The following is a 21,089-nucleotide window of genomic DNA, read 5'->3' on the forward strand; positions in this document are numbered from 1 at the left end:
CAAGAATGAGGCAGGCAGGATATTAAGAGAAGCAATCAGAAACCCCCTGCAATTTCATAACAACTCAATTTGAATTTCTGCTCTGAATCTAACCTTGGCCTTTTCCTCAGGATAGGCCTGAAACCGCTTGATTTGTCCCAAGATTTAAGTTGTGGGCTGCTGCTTAAGTCATTTAAGTTGACTGAACTTCCAGTTTTGTAGTAGCTAATATTGCATCTGTGTGTTTTTCTTTTAATTCCCACTGACCTTTCTTTGCCAAGTGGTTATTAGGAAGTAAATCCTGGCTTTCAACTGTTCCTGAATTAAAAAAAAAAAAAAAAGAAAAAAAAGGCAACTGTTCTTCAGTCTCAGAAACAAAATTAATCCTTAGACTCCTGGGACTTCTTTCAGTAGAAGGGATTTCCAGGGAAGTCTTTACAATAGTGGTTACAGTCTCTTATCTGCAGTATGATATTGGGAAATCTGTTTCCCTTTCCTATTATGTAAGAGTTACGGGTTGGGTTTCGGTTTGGTTTTTTTCAGTGTTTGGAGTTCAGTTGCAATCTCTTGCATCAAGACCTAAAGAGAATATGTGCAAGTCTCAATCACAGTTTGACAAAGATACTACTCCTACCTCAAAAAGTCTCTTCACCACAGATGGTGGGGGGCTGGAGGGGTTGTATTCCAGGAAAGCATAACAGTATGTTTGCTTTGCTCTTAACCTCCTCCCTTACCATTAGCAGTAGGGTACACTGGGTTTCATGGATTCAGTACAGCGATCTTATTTCACTCAAAGGAGACCTATACAGTTCTTTGAAGCACATCCCACCAATTTTTCAGGTCTCTGTTCTGAATACCAAACATTTTTCATACTAGTTCCATGGAAAATTTCTTTTAGCACAAATAAAAGAATATCTTACCTTATTCTAAACCAAGAAACAACAGGCTGACTTAACTAAAGATTTCCCACAGTATTTAGTCCAAGACAGATACCTGGTATGGAAATGTTTACCTAAATTGGCCAGGTTACAAGCAACTAAGAAATAGGTAATTTATAATGTGAAGTCCCAAGCAGCTGGAGGTTACATTACCTGCTGTACTTTTAATGACTAGCTGTGAAAAAAAAGCTAAAAAAGCAGTAATGATACCCAAAAAGTCAACAGCCCAATTCCATAGACAAACATTTTATTACCAAAGGAGTTACAATATCAAAGTAAGAAACTGCAAAAGAGTTATAAACAACTATAAAAATACTTCTATTTATCCAAAATTAAATATGAACACTTTATTAGTTAAATGCCAATATATTATTCTCTGAAAATATTCACACATTTTAAGTCACGTTTGTCTAATGTGTTAAACACGTTATATAAAATCATTGCATATAAGAAATCACAATCTGAAGGTAAGAAATTCTAGCTCCTCCTGCAGCTAACTTTAGGATAACCAAATATATAAGGCTAGTGCTGTTTCCAGTCAGCTGAAAAAACTTACATTCAGGCATCTCCTTTTTCACCTTCCATAGTTCTCGCTGTCTCGCCTCTACTTCAGCTAGTAGAAGTGTGCTACATCTCTCAAAAATCAGTACCCTTCCTAAGTTTTTCGGAGTTAACCTTTTCCCTATTTTTCCAAACTCAAATCGGTTTGCAGACGTATTAGATACCCACACTGAAAACATTAATGCATCAGCAGAACAGCCACAAGATCAGCTGCTTGTTTGGTACATTGGTCCTGTCCGTCCTTGATGCATTTTGCATAGATACAAAGAAACCAGCTACTTTTCCATATTGCTTTCTTCACTTGCAGCTTCTAAGACGGTTTTATAAATTGCTGTAGACATTTAAGTAGATTGCTTTCATATGACGGTATTAAAAAGTGACTTGAAAGATCAGAAAATCCAGAGCACGAAGGTGGGACACAGCCTTCTGCAGAGTTCTTTGTTTCAAACGCTGGTCTTTTGTTTCCACTTCTTGGACTTCAGCAGCTTGGTTTAGCCGTTTCTGTTTATTCGATCTCCAGGAACAAGGTACAGTAGCTTTCCGTCATAATTCTGGCATAAAGTGTTCATATAAGCGAGGACAGTTACTTGAAGAATGCATACAAAATGCAAAGATACCAAGTAATGCCACTTTGAAAGAAGAGAGCGGGATTCACCTAGAATCACCTGGAAATTATTTTTTCAAATTTATTCCAGCAGGATCGAAGGCTAGATATATTTTCTTTCAGTTCACAAAATTCTTGGTTACATTTCTTTTTGGACTGTTCACTTGTTTCTGTGTCTTCTGTATTATGTGTATTTACCTGTGTGCAAACCTGAAAAAGAATAGTTTGCTATTGTTAGTTGAGAAGGGCTTATTCTTTTCCTATAGACATCTTTTAAAACACACTGATTCCCCTGACATCTCAATAAAAAATGGAGGTGCCTTACATGGTAATTAAGGCACGGAACATGCCGTGGCAGTACACAGTCTGCATCACTCTGACGTTCTCTCTCTGAGCACAGCCCTGCTGCCACCCCTGCCCCCTGGACTGAGAGAATGCAGCTTCAACACACAGCAGATACGAAACCAGCGTGTGCACCTGGGAACACGTACATCCTCTGTCACTGGTTTAAAATTTATTCTCCCATTATTTGAAGGACTGGAAAAATAAAGGCGATTAAATTGTGAGCCAAATTTCAAAAGATGTGGCTGCTTCTGTGGTACCTTGAGATGGGTGGAACAAGACGGACCTGTTCCCAGGGGTTGGTGCTGTGGCCTAGTATTCGGGATCTCACCCAGTGACAACATGACCATGGTTCTTGTCCGTATTCAATGACTGTTCATGATTTTTACCAACTGACTTTAATCGGTCTTTAAATAAAACCAGACATCCATGAGGTTAGGAGGGAGTTTCAAGAGTGACACTCTTTGACTTCTATGACTTAACTGGGATATCCTTTATGGTAAGACAAATGTTGGATTCACTACAGGTGGCTAAGCAAAATATAGACGCTAACATTACTCTGAAGAGCTGGTCCTAGATTATAAGAGTGTATCCATTTCAAGGAGAAAAAGAATGAGTTAAATGCAGCCTTCAATCCAACTATTTAAGCCAGTCATAAAGAATTATATCATTTGGTGCCTATGGGGAGGCTTTTTGATGTTGGTCAGTATTTTTGTGTTCAACAGTTAACTGTGAGCCACACTTAGAAGAACGCTCTTCCTTTGCTATGGTAGTCTGTAGATCATTGCGCTAGATTCGAGTGATGCATCAAAGAGCAGATTCTGCCAATGACTAAAAATTCAAATATTTTCATATCTAGCTGTTCTTGTTGAATTTGAGATATTGTGCTTAAAGATCAAAGGCATTACGGAAAGGAGAGAACTCCCACTAATCGCTTGTTGAAACAAACCAAATTAACCATTAATCTTAGAGTAGAACGCCAATGAGAAGTAACAACTATGATTTTATACACTAGAGAAGTTAAAGGCCTTCTTTGCACAAGTGTGGTCTTTGTCTTTTACTGAAGAATTAACTCAGGTATTTCAGTACTGAACCAGAATATGTATCATCACTATAGACTTCCAGTTCATTTGTCATAGTCTGTGCACTGGGCTTAATGTCTACTACAAGACATATGCTATACAGAGCAAAATTCGTCATGCATATAACATGTGCATGATAGTTGTACCTTTAAGAGGTAGATATGATAGTCTGTGTTGAAGAGCTCTACGGAATAAGTCACAATACTTCCAATAAACTGTAGACCATCACTACCACTCACCTTTTCTTTTTTATGTCTTTCACATTTGCACTGTAGAACCTGTAATGTCCCACATGAGACTAATGCTGCTTTCCATCTGAAGTCTTTGCTGATTTTTTGCTTATGAAAGAATCTGAGCATGTTGCATGCCATACTCTGTAGTGATTCTATCTCCTGTAAAGAGAGCAAGACAAATACGTCCTGAAAAGTCTGTGCGCCATTAGTTCTTTATAATGTTGGTTTGTCTTTAAAAAAAAAGCTCCATTAGTTACCATTAGTTTCTTTTGCTTTCATAATGCCAATCCTTTCCAATAAAACACATGGCTAATCTGACCTACCTGCCTCAAAATATTTAAAGTTATCAATTTGTAGTAGTAATAGTAACAGTGTAAGGATGTTAGGGAGAAATATTAGCCATAACGAAATCAGCTGATGCAGTTAGGAAAACAGTGAATGATTTTTTGGAGTCGGTTCTTCTATCAAGTCATGACAAAATTTGCAGCAACAGCTGACAATTGTGCCTTCTGTCATTTGAGATCTGCCCAAATTATTCAAGCTTTCCGATCTGAAGTGAAAAGCTTGGCTAATATGATTTTCTGTGGAGAAATGAAAACAGATGTTGGAAAATTTTTATGTTTACTTCCATTGGCAAAATAAAATAAGTTTTCTGTACTATTTTGGATTAAAAATATAAAAGAATCTTTATAGCAGAAAAAACAAAAGCATTTCTTGGATATGGAATTGCTTAATATTTTAATTTTTAAAATATCAATTTACTTGACAAATTGTGTGATTACAAATTCAAAAAAGGAACAACCCTGAATATCATGATTTGAGTATTAAAAGGTAGTATTACGTTCTATCACAATATGTTATTCAGGACTGGACTGCACAAAGAAGCCATTTGAGTTTGTATTCTCTAAAGTAAATTCTGAGAAGTTAAATTTTACCTGAGTATCATTGCAGAAAAACACTTTGCTATTTTCATGTTTTTTATTCTTGCAGCACCTGTCACGATACTCTGCAGACATATTTACCTGTAAAATATCATATATGTTTAAACATGGAAGCACTTTTAATCAAGTGAGCCAAGCTTCTCACTAACAGCTGGCGATGTCAACACTAAATTGTTCTGTAGCATCTCCTTACGTGTAGCAGGGTCAGCGTACAATTCCGAGCTTTTCTTTGGCAAGCAGGCAAAGAATACCCCAATCCAGCTACATTTTCTAAAGGTATTCACAGAATCACGTACTATCACAGGATGGTTGAGGTAGGAAGGGACCTCTGGAGGTCATCTGGTCCAACCCCCTGCTCAAGCAGGGACACCCAGAGCTGGTTGCCCAGGACCATGTCCAGACGGCTTTTGGATATCTCCAAGGACGGAGACTCCACAACCTCCCTGGGCAACCTGTGCCAGTGCTCGGTCACCCTCACAGTGAAAAAAGTGTTTCCTGATGTTCAGAGGGAACCTCCTGTCACTGGTCCTACCATGCGCACCGCTGACAAGAGCCTGGCTCTGTCTTCTTTGCACTCTCCCTTCAGGTACTTATAGGCATTGATAAGATCCCCCTGAGCCTTCTCCTCTCCAGGCTGAACAGTCCCAGCTCTCTCAGCCTTTCTTTATTGGACAGATGCTCCAGTCCCTTAAATCACCTTTGTGGCCCTTTGTTGGACTCTCTCCAGTAGCTCTGTATTTCTCTCATACTGGGGAGCACAGACCTGTACACAAAGCTATTCATTTTAAATGTCCATATTCTATTGAACTACTTGGTTCTTTGGCATTTTAAAACATACAAGAATATTTAAATCGTACACAGCCACCAAATACAATGTTTGTCAATGTTTGTTTCAATACATACACACCCCAGGCATCTAAACAGATTGTAGCACTCACTTTGCATATGCACTAACAGAAGTTGTCCTAAGCAATATCATTTGCTCCCTTTGCGTGATCGTAAGTTTTTATCAATGTGGGGGGGGTGTTCTTCTACTTTGACACTTGTCATTGACAACTGAACCCAACTCAACAAAATTCCTTCGCTTTCTTCTTCAGCCTGTATCCAGATAACCTAATACAACCAGAAGGGCTTTAAAAAAGGCAGCTCATGACAATATTGTGTTAGATCTCCTCACTTAGGCATGCATATGAACACACTAGACAACTTAATTCTTGAAGGTTTTCTGCAGATTTTTGTGTATCATTGCCTGTATTTCAGAAGTTCACCCGAGATGAATAGAACTTCATCCAGGAAGTGTTTTCAAAACCAAGAGTTTAGGGAGTCAAATATTCACTGACAAAACCCCCCCCCCCCCGACGTTTGGAAGATAATGCACATCTCTGCTTGTACCACAGCAGAATGAAGTTTTGCTGCAGTCCAGCAGCACCAAGATTTATAAATAAACAAATAAATAAATAATCACCCTAAACCCTATATATCTGTGGCTTCCTTCGCTAACTGCTAAGGGATTTATCTGTTCTCACTGACTTCCTCAGATCATCTTTAGTGTAACGTATAACATTTCTGAAGGCAGTTAATTGGCTGTGACTAAAGCAACCTAAGGGAAACCCTGGCCTCAAAAAAGGCATTCGTAAAGATCATATTAACTTACAGAGGTCTAGTACATAACCCACTGGTCATCTCCATAACTGCCTCCAAATGTCAGGCTGAGGGACTGAAAGTTACTGCCTTTGGCTCTGCAATCGAAGGGAAGTGCCTGGTGGGCAGCTGCTATTACCCAAATAGCACTGTCCATAATATCTGCTGTTAAGTTACAGTGATAAGACTATACACTGATTTTACATAGAAGACAAATGAATCTCTCTTAAACTGGGAAAAATAAAGACAGGAAAATGAAGAAACACACAGTAGTTTCTTGCGCATGTCTATTCTAGGAAGTGAAAGCTTCAGAGTTCAGTACATTCCCATTACATTTCATAAACATAATTTCATTAAGGTTTTATTTATTTATTTATTTATTTATTTGGATAACAGGTTTAGTTCTCCTACAGTCTCCTAAAAAAATCTATCTCCTAAAAAACTCTATAATATTTATTACAATTAAAAAGACAAAGACTTTCAAAATGTGTCTGGAAGAATGGCATTGCTCCATTCAAATCCTTGATGGCACCCTGGGGCACCAAGTCTATGAAATTGGGCATTGCCACCTCCAACCCGGGAGACCCCCCAGCTTCCCTGACCCTGCAGCTCCAGCAGAGCTGGGATGCACCTCATGGCTCTCCACCACAGGAAGACAGCAGGATCTGCTTCACGGAGGCTTTTAGTCCTGTCATCTTGTTTTCTCTTATAGGTCAGCTATCTTATAACTACTCAGCAAGATGGTTTATTTTTGTTCTCTAGGAAACACTTGTCTCTGTCAGAAATAAGGTGACAAACTAGAGGGGCTACTTATCCGTTCTAATATGGCTGTGATTATATTCTCCAGCTTTGGTGCCTTATTCAGGATAAGGTCATTTATCTACAGACAAGTACCCTTCTCTCTTCATAATCTCAACAAACGCAACACGATCAGAATGTTTTTGAAGATCAAATGATTGTTCCCTGACCCTAAAGGTATTTTGTTTCCAGATGAGGGCTGATGTGTCTTGGTAGAGAAAGGTTGGAAACCACTGGCATAATGCTCTGAAGGATGGTGATGGATTGTAAGTGTGAAGAAATACAATGGCTCCCGATTTCACCTTTGGAAAAGCACTGTATATCATTTGTATTTCATTCAAATAGATCTTGATTTAAGACTGCAACAGCACGGTGAGTTCTTGTTTAGTGACAAACTCAGAGAAATCCCATTTTCATAGAAATGCCTCTGCTAATCCAACTACGAAAAGTGCTTTCTCCCATGCAATTGTTCTTGACAGATTAATTTAATTGTTAATAATTCATGATGAAGAGTTGGAAGGTAGGTGTTGGGCATGGAATGGTAAACTGTTACGATACCGTTTTGCAAAGTTGTAATAAATCTGGCTGATAAAGCCATAACGGAGACAACTGAGAAAGTTAAGTTTTTCTCTGCTGCCATCTAGAAAAGTTGATTGTTGGCTAAACATTAATAGGTGAAATACAAATAAACTGTTATTTTTCTATGGATTTTGTGCCTCTGTGCATTTGTATTCAATGGACAACAAAACTCCAGTCAAGAAGTCTACAATTAGTAGAACAAAATACAGATTGTATAATGCTTTCTTCTCTTGATAAGAAGATATAAATAGAAGTAGTCATGAAATTACTTCAGAAAAGAGTACTTTTTAATGTACTATAGTATTTAGGGCCAAGTGGTACATGTGTCTAACTACATGGTGCACAGGCACAAATACCTGTATCACCGTATTTGTACATGCAAATAGGCAGCATCCACATATTTCACAGATCTTAAAGATACTGAATTGTCATACTGCCTCAGATAAAGCCACCACTCCAGGATAATGGTGATTTAAAATTGGTCTTTTATTGTATATTAACATTAGAGCTTTTTTAACTGTTATTTTGCTATCATCTAAAAATAATCCTTTTTTGAAAGCCCAAGAGGTATTACCTACCAGCTCATCAACGTCGTGGCTTAGTATATTCTCATACTTCACACGGATTTCAGTTTTATTTCCCATTGCACAACTAGATGAATTCACTGGAGACAGAACAAGGAGCAGTGGCAGAACCCGAAAGATAGATCTAAAAAGAGCTGGATTACAACAAGAGCAGTTAAGTACATATTAAATGCCATAGACTGTATGCTGCATTAACAAATACATTCTGTAACCTGTTAAAATAGTTTAAAAGGGATCTTTGTACAACCAAATGACTTGTACCTTGAGGGAAGGATTCAGCTCCAGATTAAGGTGCTATTTGGGTGTCTAAACTCCCTCAAACTCAAGGATGATTTAGCCAGAGTGGTTAAGGGCCTACAGCTACTGAGCTGGCCACCCACTTGGTGTCTACTTGGGCTGGATTCATCTGCAGGCTTCACTGCAAGCGTTGACGAGGTCTCTCCATTGACCGTAACTGGACTGTAACCACCTAGTACATATGTAGACAAGTTAAGTGTCTTAGTCGAATTGGTGTAGACATTCAAGTGTCTTATCTGCAGCTGAATCTCATCATAATTGTCCATTTTTCATGTGATAAATTCTTCAAATGCCCATGAACACATCTTTACGTCAAAAGTGTGTTTAGACACATTTTTGGGCTGACCAAATGTACAAATGCATACTAGAGGCCATAACATGAGACAAGGCAGCAACACAACACAACTTCTCTGCAAGACGTTTTGCCATTTTTGGAGCAAATCTCACTGCCCCTCACTTCGTTTCTCCCTTCAGTGGGCCATCACGCTTTGCTCAGAACCCTGGTCTTCTGTCCTTGCATGACATCCAGGAAAACATGAGTTCTGTGAGGATGGGCAGAGAGAAAAGACCAAAATATCAAAAGAGCCTGAAGGGACTGACAGGGTAACCAGAGGCTGCAGGTGACTGGCCTGATGCTGGGAATGAGGGAGACTGGGTACAGGACGACATCGGGATTAGGAAGGTCATAATTGGACTCTGGCTTACAGCTAGACTGGCTAGGATGATGCTTAAATGGAAGGTTTGGGAAAAAAAAACCCCACGGCTACAAATTTAGGTTGGAGGATTAGCAAAGATCACAGCAGGTTCCTGGACCAGTATGAGGCATTTCTACCCATCTCCGCTACTCAGTAACAACAGCATACGGAGTAATTGTGGGCTTGCAGCCAGGAAAGGCAGAAGGGGTGCCCTGACCCTAGCTGCTACTTTCCTTCCTCTCCGTCGAGGATGAGAGCACTGGGTACAGTCAGTCCAGCGCTCAGAGATGGGCGTCTCTGGATTTGGGTGTCACTAGTAAATCCCAGCCGCAGAAAGAAATCTTGAGTAACTAAGAAGAAAGCAATGAAATTTGACCACAATCTTTAGCGAGCCACCTAACCTCCATGATGCAAGAACCACAGCCACACCATGCGCTCATCTGCCATTCAGAGGAACACAGTCCCTCACAGCCCATCCCAGCTGACTCCCGCTACACACTGCTGCTTCAAAGCTGAACGCATTACCCCTTTTCCTGACTACCAAAGCCTTCTCTTCCGATAGATTACTTGAGAACATGCTGTGGTGTACACCTCTGTCCTAGAAACAGGACTGGAAATTTTTTACCTGTGCAAGCTGAATTCCAAAATTCCTCCTGTGCAAGCTGCCTGCCAAAATTTAATGGGAAATTTGCTGGCCTGCAAACCAAATTTTCCAACCTTCAACTGAGGTCTATTAATATCTCAGAAAATCTAGCCTGAAGAGCTAAATGGATCCTAAACGGATCCTACATGTAGTAAATATAAAAACTAGGTAAGGCGGATCTATTATGATCTTCGAGCTCCAAGTGGACACCCGACTTCCACAGGGCTTTACCTTTGTAAATCTCTGTGCTAACTGTACCTGTGCCAAGCGAATTATCAGTTTGTAGAACTGAGATTTAATATTTTAAAAGCAGTTGACAAAAAAATGCAAGAACTCAATTAGAGGACAACATTTTCCCAGTATAGCATTGCACCTCTTGATTCCAGTGCGAAAAAGAACTGCATTGTTTGTTTCCAAATAACAGTGACAGAAGCAACTCGGATATGCTGCTTCAAAAACATGCTTCAAAAGACACAAATAACAATCTTCTAAATTAAAATCAATCTAAGAGACTCCGCCACTTAAAACTCGGTTTGTCCAGCAACAGGTGGAGATAACAGGGGAAAACTGTAAAGTCACTTCTTTTATCCTTACTTTCTCCGTATTGTACGGATTGCGAATCTTTTTAAAATGAGGAAGTCGCAGAAAGCAAGCAGATAATTCTGAAAGAGATGTTGCACGCTCACGAGGTCCCTTGACCCATCGCAGGATCGCGATGAAACCTGCCTCAGACGTTCCTGAATGAGTCTTCTGGAACCCATTAGAGGAACGTCATAAAAAATTCCGCGAGCTTTGGACTGGGGAGCGAAAGGATTTTTCTTGAAGCTCGGTAGCTTCAGAAGAAGCGGCACCGAGAGCGCTCCACGCGAGCAGCGCTTCAGCAGAAAGGGAGCGTGTCTTGCTGGTAACAGCCCATCCTTTCAGCAAACTCCCCCCAACTCGTAAGTCGCCCCTGGAAAGCCCCAAGACATTCTCCCAGGAAAGCCGGGAAGAGTCGCTATTCCAGTATTTCCAAACACGAAAAAGCCCCTCTTGTTTCTCCCGCCGAAAACCCCCTCCCGCGCAGGCAGCCTGGAAGCGCGTTCCCGCCCGGCCCCGGCGGGCTCCCTGCGGCAGCCCGCCCCCCCCGCCCGCCGCCCCCCGCGGCCCCGGCCGCCCAGCCCGGCTCCGCAGCCCGCAGTCCCCGCGGGGAGCGGTTAACGAGCCCGCGCTTCCTCCCTCCGCCCCGCCGAACCCGGGCGGCGGCGCGGGCGGGAGCGCCGCGGGTCGCCGCTGCCGCCCGCCGGGCGAGGGGTCGGGGCCCCGCCGGCCCGAGGGCGAGGCGTCCCGGGCGCTGCGCGGCACCTGCCCCGGGCGCGGCCCGCGGGGCGGCAGGTGCCCGCGGAGCGGCGCGGAGCGACGCTGCCCCGCCGCCGCCCGCCGCCCCCCGCCCCGCGGCGTCCCGTCCCGCTGCCTCCGCCGCTCCCGCGCCCCGCTTCCCGGCAGCGGGCGGGATGGGGAGCGGGCGCTTTTACTTTCATTCTGAGGGGAAAAGGGGAAAAAAGAAAGCAGCAAACCTGGGAATTTCCCCGGCCGTCACCGCGGGTTTAAAAGGGCACCGGGCGGCACCGCGCCGCCACAGCAGGCGAGGCGGCGGCGGCGCCGGCGGGAGCGCGGAGGCAGCGGAGCCGGTGAGGAGCCAGCGCGGCCGCGGAGGGGCGCGGAGCGCCGCGGCGGAGCGCAGCGCGGCCCGGCCCGGGCGCAGGTGGAGCGGGGCGCCCCGCGCGGCTCTGCCCGCCCGCGGCGCGGAGCGGCTGCGGCGCGGCGCGGCTCGGCGGGGTGCGCGCTCCTTACCATGGAACATGGTCCGCGGGGGGGGGTGTCAGGGAGCTGCGCCGGCGGCTCCGCGGTCATGGTGGCGGCGCCGTCTCGCCCATGGTGCCCGCAGCCCGCGGAGCGCCGCGCAGGGTGGGGGGCGAGAGCAGCCGCGGCGGCCGGCCGGGGCTCAGCGGCCCCCCGCCGCCCGCCTGCCGGGGGGGGACGCGGCTGCGGGCCGGCCGGGCTTTGCTTTTCCCATGGGGCTTCCGCCGGCGGCAGGTACTTTCACTTTCTGCTCCGCCGGCGGCCGCGGTGCTCCCCGCCGCCGCCCCGGGCTCCGCGGCCTCAGCGCGGCGAGGCGGGCGCGGGCGGCTGGCCGGCCTCCAGGGGAGGAGGCATCCCCGCTCCGCCACCGGGGAGGTCGGCGAGGGTCCCGGGCCGGGCGGAGAGGACCGGCGGCGGGCGGGGACACGCCAGCGGGGCCGGGGCCGGGGGCGCGCCCGGAGGAGCGCGACAGCGGCGGGCGCCGTCGGGATCCCCGCGGAGCGGAGCGGCGCGGAGCGGGGCGGCGCGGCTGTGGCGGGGCCGTGCCGTGCCGGCGGGGGTTACATAGAGCCCCGGCTACACGCCCAGTGCCGTGTGCGCGGGCAGGGAGGGAAGGATGGACCTTGGCAGTGCGCGTGGAAAGAGCCGCTCATCCGCGGGGAGGAAACCCTTAAAAAAAAAAAAAAAAAAAAAAATTTTGGAAAAAAAAAAAAGCAAGCCCCAGCCGCGTTCTGGAGTCGCTCTTTGGGAGGAGAGGGACTTGGTTTCTGAGCTGCTCCGCAGTGCCCTGTCGTGGGTCGTGGGAGGCGGGACTGCCAAGAAGGCTCCGTCTCGGGTCCGGGGTTGCCTGAGGCTGCTGGCATCAGGTCAGAAGCGCAAGGTGGATGGTTTTCCAAAGACTTTGCCCCCCCCCCCCCCAGCTCATCTTGAGAAATCCGAGAGGATTAAGAAAGGACGGTGAATGGCTCAGGAAGGTGGTTTAGGGTAGAAGAAGCTCAAGTTCTAAAAGACAGAGCTGTAGCTAGATGTGGGTTTCTAGGTAAATTCAGAACGCGAACATTGATGCTTTGGTGCAGGTGAAAAGGCTTGGAATAAAATGGGGTATGAAATGTCTTCGTAGCATCCCCTTCACAGCTCCCACCCAACGTTCTGAGTTGTGAATTCCACACCTTTTGCTGCTCTGCATGAGAACAGAGACCTGATTCCATAACCACTCTCCCTTCTCATAAGGGTGCTTATCTAAGGGGGGATGGACACTGGGCTGTGAATATCAAGGAGCAAATATATGGAGCTGGCTAAGGTGTAGACTGCTCAGGGTGGTTTCCTCCTGTTCTCTCGTACTGGAATCGTGCCGCTTCATTCATGTACAAGGAGGTGCTTAGCCCTCTGTACTTGTCTGTGGACTACACTCCGCTTTGGATTGGGTATACGTTTCTCATGAGTTTTTCTTTGGAAAAAAAAAATTAATCAATCCTTCTTCAGGAGATTCCTGGCAGGATTCAAGAGTGAGGGGGTTTTCCACCCCTTTGGCTTTGAACGGGTTGACTTTAGTAATAATTCCGCATCACTACCGTACTGTTTGGGCAAGGGACGGAGATCAGTATCGACACAGCTCCACACAAAGAGCAAGCACCTCTCCTTGCTTGTTCCCTTAATGTGTGCCAGGCTGGATGTGATAGATGGCTCAGATCTTGAATTTGGACAAGGATTTTGCCTCACTAATAGCTACACAATCTAGTTCTTAGATGTGTCCTAAGTTGGCACTCTTTTTCTCATTTTTTTGTGTTCTTTTCCCTCTTCTGCCAAATACTGTCTGAAAACATCCCTCCATGCACATTTGAATTTGCTGGTGTGTGCAGGTGAGAGAATGCCACAGGACTCCTCTTTTTAGCGGGGAATAGTACCTGGTGTAATGCAAGCAAATCTGTGACTAGCTGTTTCTAGGGCCTGGTACATAGAGACTGGCACTTTCAAAACTCACAGGTTTTGAAAGAGCTGCACTATAAAGGTCCAGACATGCAAAACTGTATCCACAAGCTCTACTTTCCTTCTAGGCAAGTAGGTCTTCCAATTTGTTATGATAGTGCATGCATGCTCACAAAAATGAGGTATTTTATGCAGATGCTAGTAAATTGTCAGGGTGTAAAGTATAAAGGAAAATTTCTTCAACTGCCTTGGTTATGCTAGTTTTCTGGCTGAAACAACAGGAAGACTGATAATTGCTTCAATTTACATTTTTTAAAAAATAGCGTGATTGATGGAAAAGTCGGCATAGTAGCTTTATGCGTTAACAGGAACATGACTGAAAGGTGATGCTGGAGTGTTAATAGTAGTTTTGCTCTTTTCTTCCGTGGTGGCAGGGTCTTGACTGCTGGTTTTTAAGAAGATGAAGAGTCTGCCTTTTTTATGTATGTGGAACTTTTTCTTTAGTCAAAGTGACAAACAAAGTGTGATTTGTACTTTGGCCCTAATTATGTATTTAGATCCCGATCACTCCCTGTTATGTGACCTAACCCTGGACTGTGACATATACTTATGATATAGATGTTATTTGATGGATTTGTGTGTGGAGGGTGCTTAAATATTCAAGCTTTGACCGTAACTTTTATGTGCCTTTTAAAATATTTTTAATCATTATATGCACTTTGTTTTCCAAGTACTTCTTTTAGTGATTTAGCAATGATTTTTTTTTTCTGAAAAGACTGCCTGCAGAAAGATCAAATGTAACTCTTCAGAAGACCATCTTCAGCAGATGTTAATTGCCTGGTTTTTTAAGGAAAAAACCAGACACCAACCAGTTGAAATACTAAAAGAAAGAATTGAAGAGTGATTATATGAGTACCACCTTAACAGCCCATTTTAATCAAGAACTCATGAAAGGAGTCTTGAAGGTATAAAAGTTTATCCCATCTGAGACTTGCCTACCCTAAATGACTGATACCAGTTTGCCCATTTTACGACATGCAGTTGGTGCTGAGCTGTAAATAGAGAGCTCTCCCTCTGGAGTTGAATTAAGCTGCAGCTTGACTGTGGCTGTGGGTGAAACCTTCAGGGAGAGAATAAAACTGAAATATTTCTGTAGAATTTCCCAGGCGTTGAGCGTCACGCTTCTCCTTAATACCGTGACAATTTATAGGGCGGTCTGTTTTAGTAAGAGATATATTAGACATATTAGCTTTTCTATGTAAATAATTTGACTAAGTAAACTTACAAATAAGTGACTTCTGGAAAGATGTAGTCTAATGCAGGGCATTAGTGCAAAGGTGTGCCATTTTCTCTTTCACACTGCTTTCAAAAATAACTTTTCAAACTGTAAAAGAAGGTACTGCAAATTGCATAGCTAACAACTGAAAGGCACCAGTAATTTTATCTGTTCATGGATGAACATATTCTATGATTCTGTTCAGTACATTTTCCGGGGTTAGTTTCTCTAAAAAGTTTAAATTTAAAGATGCAATTGTCTCTTGACCTGGTCAGATTTATTCTTACAAAACCAGCTATTTTGGAATTACACATTAACCTCCACCAGAATACCAATATTCCTGGGTAGCTACGTGATTATAAAGCACATGATTTCTTGTTAAGAGTCAATCCTCAAAAGTCTAATTACTTCTGGGAATGTTGCTGTCTTTGTGCAGCTGTTGCTTGTCAGCTTGAAAAGATCTTTTGCTCGTGACTTTAGATTTGACTTTAGGCTGCTTGCAAACTTATAGTTAGTGAATGATTGTATTTTTGGATAAAAGTAGTTGAAAAGTTATATTTTTTTAAATTTTATTTTGGAGTAAAACGGATGTGCTGCAGTCATCACAAACTGGTGGAACTCAGGAAAGCATGGCCACTGTTACTGATGTTCTTATTTTTAAGAATAAATGTGTCTGGTACTTAAATTATTCTCATCTAACTCTGGGGGGCGGGGGAGAGGAAGAGACATATTCCTTCCTACCCCACGCTCCAAAAAAACCCAAAACCACAAGAGGATCTCTACTTAACTGGGATTCGGAGTTAAGTTTCTTGTGCACCCAGAACTCCCGTTGGTACTCGGGTCTGAGAAGTTCTAATCTTCTGTCACATTTAAGCAAGACCAAAGGACCTAATTTTGTCATTAAACCCAAACACCCGTTTTGTTGAATTATTGTTGCTACTTTTTCTGCACAAATGATTTGCCCTGTCTTTGGGGTGTGTGCTGAAAAAGACGTGAACTGACTGTTACACTGTTTTTTAATGCAGAATTATATCTTACATTCACTCAAATGTAATGCATATATCTCTTCTTTTAGGTGAGAATTCAAGGTAATTTTCCCAATGGAGGTTAGGAAATAAAAACAAATTTTCTGGAAAACTATTAAGATAAGAATTGTGGAAGTGTGGGAAGCTCACAGGAAGTTTTTGTTATCAAGCTCTGGAGAAGCTTATTTCTTCAACAGAATGAGGTAATTATTTCACCTTCCTGTCTCTTAGTACAGGAAGGTGCCAATAAAGATTTTTATCAAGACCAACATGCCACATAAAGGGATTTTGATAAACCACCACTGGGAAGGGGGAGGTTCCTAAGAGCAGCACTACCACCGGTGAGGAGATGGTGTGGCGTAAGGCAGCAGTAGTGGGAATCAAGCTCCTCGCTTCTGGCTGCCCGGGGCACTGCCCCTGTCCCCAGCCGTGAATCCATCCCCGAGCCCTGTATGTATGTCAGGCTTTGCCCGTGCTGGTCCGGCAGCATGAGGAGGCTTGTAGCCCTCCGGGCTTCCAGCCTGCGGGTCAGCACGCTCAACCCGAGGAGCAAGAAAGAGCCCTTGCCACCACCTTCTGGGGTCTCACTGCTCCTCCTTGGGGTTAGAGCTCTCCTACTTCTGTTGAATTATTGTAACTGAGGTTTGATTGCAGGTAGGAAGAGGGGTGCTAGGTCAGTTCACCGAGGAGAAGGCTCGGCTTTGGAAATGCACTCCCAAGCAGCTATCTTTAAATGAAGCAGAGCAGCCTCGACACTTTCTCCAAGAGCTCCGATCCCCGCTCACCCAGTGGTCGGACAGGCTGCACGCAAGGGCGGCAATCGCTGGGCACTGAGCGCAGACGCAGCCCTCCTCTTCCTCCTCCTCCTCCTCCTCCCGGCCGTGCTGCCCTGCCGGCAAGGCGTTCGGCAGGCACCTGGGCAGCATCCCTCGGGCACGAAAGCCGTTCCTGGTCTCCAAGCGTTGGTGCCCGGGGCGTGCCCGCAATCCAGCCCTTACTGTGCCCGTGGGTCACATCGGCCACTTACGTCAGCTCGGTGGCAGTGAGAGGCTTTAGTGGGGTTGTCCTCTTCACCGAGTAGAAGTTTGCGAGCCAGTTGTTGTCTGTTTTGGTGCCTCGGATGAGGCTCTCGAATGTGGGAGAAATTCATATTTCAGCCAGGACAAATTATGAAAATCCTGCTTCTGCTTTAGTGAGCCACAGAAGAAAGAAGGGGGTGTGTGTGGGGGTGTCCTGTCAATGCATTTTCTCTTGCTTTTCCTACTTCAAAAAGTGCAGTTTCAGGGAGGGGGGGGCAGGTTTGGTAGCAGCAGTGGTCTTTGCAGATATTCACCGGTATTGAAATGATGAAAATTTCATTGCATTTCAGGGTCTTTGAGGTTCATTTGGTTTTAGTGTTGTGCTTTTAAGAGTGTTTTTCCAAAATTAGTATCAATTATATATTATGATTTGTGTGAACTTACATGTCTTTCAGTGGTGGCCCTTTTTTACGATATTACATAGACAAGTACAAAAAAGCATTTATTGAACTTTTCTTTTTAATTTTCTCCTCTCCTCTCCTCTCCTTCATTGCCCGTTATTTATCTTGAGAAAATGTGGTTGGTGAGTAATACCCATGGCAAACTGTCCCTGCAATGTTACTCCATTTCTTTCTTTCTTCCTTTTTTCTTTTTTCTTTGTTTTTTCTTTTTCTTTTTTTTTTTTCTTTTTTCTTTTTCTATTTTTTTTTTCTACATAAGCTGGGAGTCTTCCCCCTGGTTTTAAAAGCAGGCATAGCGTCACCCTGGATAGTGACAGCAACTTCAGTGGAGCCACTGTGCCAAGGAGTAAAATTAAATATCTGCAATTTTGTAAAACCAGAGTCTACCCAAGGAATAAGTTTCAGGTCTTAAATCTTGGAAGTATATTGCAAGGTGCTAACAGTTATTTTCTCTTTGCTTTGGATGTATATTAATAAATGTGTGTGTCCCACTACAACCATTCTGACGAAGGGTTTAGGTGTGTTACTAAATTCATTGAAAGACTTTTTTTTTCATCTGAAAGATTTTTCTTTTTTTTTTTTTTTGTAAAATCCCTTCTCTGAATAAATGTTTATTTTAAGAGAGGATTTTCTGCATCTTTCGTACATAACAAAAAGCTGATTCATTTCTCCAAGTGTGAAAACAAACTTCAATGTGATGACTTCTGTGAACTTCAGGGCTTTTTTCTTTTGCTAACCATGCCTTCTCGGTCTTTACAACTTTTACTTGACTTGTTTGGTCCAGCAACATGTCTAAATCCTTGCACATAAAAAAATCTTATGAAATGCACTCTTTACCACCAAGGACCTGCATTTATTGCATGGTAGTAAACTATCTTGAAGAGGAAGTCTGTTCTTAAAATTGATTTTTTTAAAAAAAATCAATCGATACAAATTGTTTAAAACGGAGATCACTTACTCTAAATGTGGGCCTACTCCTGCAAGCATGTGCCTGCTTAGCCCTGATTTCAGCATGCCTAACTTACATGACTATTTTTAAGCAAAAGATTAGTTTGCAGTTTGAAGCTCAGCTGAAAATAGAGCATCTCCACTTTGAAGCTCTGACTTATTTCTGACACTTACTTTGCTGCTGTCTGGAGTTACTCTAAAATAATTCCAAACACATTTCTATCTTTGAAGACCCTCATTACAAATGTGCTTTTCTCCCTTGTTTGCAGTGTGTGTGAGATATGCACGTGGTTAGAGCCGCAGGGAGCAGTTAAGAAGGAAGAAAAATTACAATTAAAATATGGTGTGCTACTGCAACTTACCTGATAAACACCACTTGGGAAATCAAAACAGTTGGTGCGTGCTGAGACTTGAATTTCTTTTTTTTTCAGAGAAAGTACAATTAAGTATTACATGAAGACTTATCAAATGTATTTCATAAGAACAGTGTGCAGGTACTGTGGGTTTTGTTTTATTGTAAGCATTTTAAAGGGCTGACTTTGAAGCAGCGAATGGACATGTGTGTTCTTGTTCTGTGGTGTTTGAGCCTTTTGGTATCTTTGATTTATGTTCTGTCCTTTAGCAGAGGTAATAGCATTGGCTTCTCAAAGATGGCAAGTGACCTGAAATGAAAATGTGTAAAGAGCTATAAATTGTTCTAACCTACAAAAAAATGATCAAATAATGATGCAAACTCTGAAACTAAAAGGAATAAATGAGTGAAGGGTCAATGGTGGCTTTTTTATTGTTTTAAAAGACATTCAGAAATTGTTCTCAAAATATTCAAGTAACATTTTTCAAAATGATGGTGAAAGACCAAAGCTAAACATGGTTGCCCAGGCTCTCTTTGCCTCGCACCACAATTACTACTGTCTAATTAATCAGTCTTTGATAAGCTGTTGTGATTTCAGAAACATATGCTAGAATGGCCCGCTTTGCATTGAAGATTTGAGTCTCTTTCAAGGTAGCTTCCTATTAAAAAGGCACTTAATTTTGAAGGAACCACAGCAATAGCAGATGCAGCTAATGAAGGTTAGTAAATCAATAGTAAAGGTTTTCTGACTTCAGCAGTTTTTAGCCCCTTCCTCTCTAGAAGTATTGAAGAAATATACTGTACGCTCTTACTTCTTATCCCTGGCTTATTTGTTTGATTTCTGGGCCATACAGTTTTGGAATGAAAAATAACTTGCTAGTAAAATTCACAGGCCATTTCACAGGCAGAGTTCTGTTTTGGCACCTGTTCTATTTGATGTGTTTTTATATGGGTACTGAGAAGCTGTGGCATTTTCAGCGTGTGTCACACCCAATGTTGTCTGTTATCTTGTCTGACCCAGATGATACAGTGAAGTGCCTTTTTTCTGTGTATGGTTAAGATTAGGGCACAGCTGCGAGCAAGGCAGCTGAAGATGTGTCTAGGTAAGACTGTGTGACTGGGGCATTTAAGGAGATGAATTGGGGTAGCATTAGGGGGACATGGGCCTCTTTGGGATTGCTAGTCCATTACTGGCAACCTGGGGCCCTAAATAAGGAGTGGTTTTATAAGGTGGTAGAACAGCCACGTCTTCTTCCATGGAGGCAGAGTCTTGCAGACATCATGACATCATATACGGTGTCTTCCTTTGCTTCTGAGGAACACCCTAGAAAGAGATCCCCGTGCCATAGTGTTCTCACACTTCTGTTATGATGCCTTAAGGCATTTCTGGTACTGCTGGTACACCCCTACTTGGGGTACTCCTGGGCAAAATACCAGTCTCAAATCTGTGTGGCATCCTTCTTGCACTTATCCTGCCCCAACTCAGGATTCCTTGTCCCCTGCTCTGCTTATAAGGGTCTTATTTGAATGCAAACATTACCCAGTGGTGCATATAACACAGCTTGTGAACCTGGGTGAAAAGTCTTCCCCAGGTGCTTATTGGTGTATATACTGGCGGGTCAAAACTTCAAGCATTTGCTTCTGTGGGTTTGGAGTGAGGCATTCAGGAGCTGTATGGACAGCTTCCTCTAGCTGCAGATCCTGGTGCACAAACTAAAACTGCTGTGCCCTCCATTTCCCTGCCATGTAAACCTCTCTTCTTTAGTGGGAACAGCCTCTAGTCTATAATCAGAGCGCACTGTTACTCTTAGTTTGGTAAGCAGAAGACATGGGAACTGCCTGGGTTTGTGTGTTTCTAGGAAAAGAGGTTCTAGGGAAGTGAGTCTCTAGGAGACAAGACACAAAGGAAGTACCAAATGTTCTAATTCTGGTAAAAGAAAAAAAAAAAAAAATCTTTTCTGCGACACCTTGGCTCTTAGCACTCGGAGATGGTAAACAGTGAATGTACACATAGAAAGTAGGACTCGAGGTCTCAGTGTGGCATGGAGAACTCCACTGGCCCCACAGCAGCCAGTGACCATGAACCCCTTGGCAGCAGTGGCCTCTCCTGCTGCCTCACCATGGCTGAGTAAAATAGCAGAAACAAACCTGCACTATGTGAGCAGGTTGCAAAATTGTTAAAAAGCCAGTCTGTCTCACCAGCAGTATTTTAGCTGATACAGCAGTGCTTGTGTGACTGCAAAGCTAACGTTACAAAAAGAGTTTGGACTGAAATATCAGAAGTATTCTCCATTGAAACTGGATTATATAAAGAACAATATGA

At 43.5% G+C, this 21,089-nt stretch overlaps 1 protein-coding gene and 1 long non-coding RNA gene across 5 annotated transcripts; one reads left to right on the plus strand and one right to left on the minus strand.

The window, feature by feature from the left end:
- Positions 1 to 1,169: 1,169 nt before the first annotated feature.
- IL7 (interleukin 7) lies at positions 1,170 to 11,866 on the minus strand. Of its 4 annotated transcripts, none has more exons than XM_049823570.1 (5): positions 11,751 to 11,866; positions 8,277 to 8,416; positions 4,675 to 4,761; positions 3,746 to 3,898; positions 1,170 to 2,292 (listed from the first exon to the last, which is right to left on the minus strand). In XM_049823570.1, exons 1-5 carry the CDS (start codon positions 11,758 to 11,760, stop codon positions 2,140 to 2,142), a joined length of 543 nt encoding a protein of 180 aa, XP_049679527.1. In that variant the 5' UTR covers positions 11,761 to 11,866; the 3' UTR covers positions 1,170 to 2,139. The 4 variants fall into 4 exon arrangements, with proteins under 4 accessions (XP_049679527.1, XP_049679546.1, XP_049679537.1 ...); XM_049823589.1 differs by lacking the exon at positions 11,751 to 11,866 and adding an exon at positions 11,474 to 11,549; XM_049823580.1 differs by lacking the exon at positions 11,751 to 11,866 and adding an exon at positions 8,544 to 10,938.
- A 1,989-nt stretch (positions 11,867 to 13,855) lies between these two features.
- Positions 13,856 to 18,839, plus strand: LOC126048553 (uncharacterized). The gene is made up of 3 exons (XR_007508902.1): positions 13,856 to 14,650; positions 16,037 to 16,189; positions 18,684 to 18,839. It is a non-coding gene; the product is annotated as an uncharacterized LOC126048553 (long non-coding RNA).
- Positions 18,840 to 21,089: the final 2,250 nt, after the last annotated feature.

The sequence above is a fragment of the Accipiter gentilis genome, chromosome 2, assembly GCF_929443795.1.
Source record: "Accipiter gentilis chromosome 2, bAccGen1.1, whole genome shotgun sequence".
NCBI lineage: Eukaryota > Metazoa > Chordata > Aves > Accipitriformes > Accipitridae > Astur > Astur gentilis.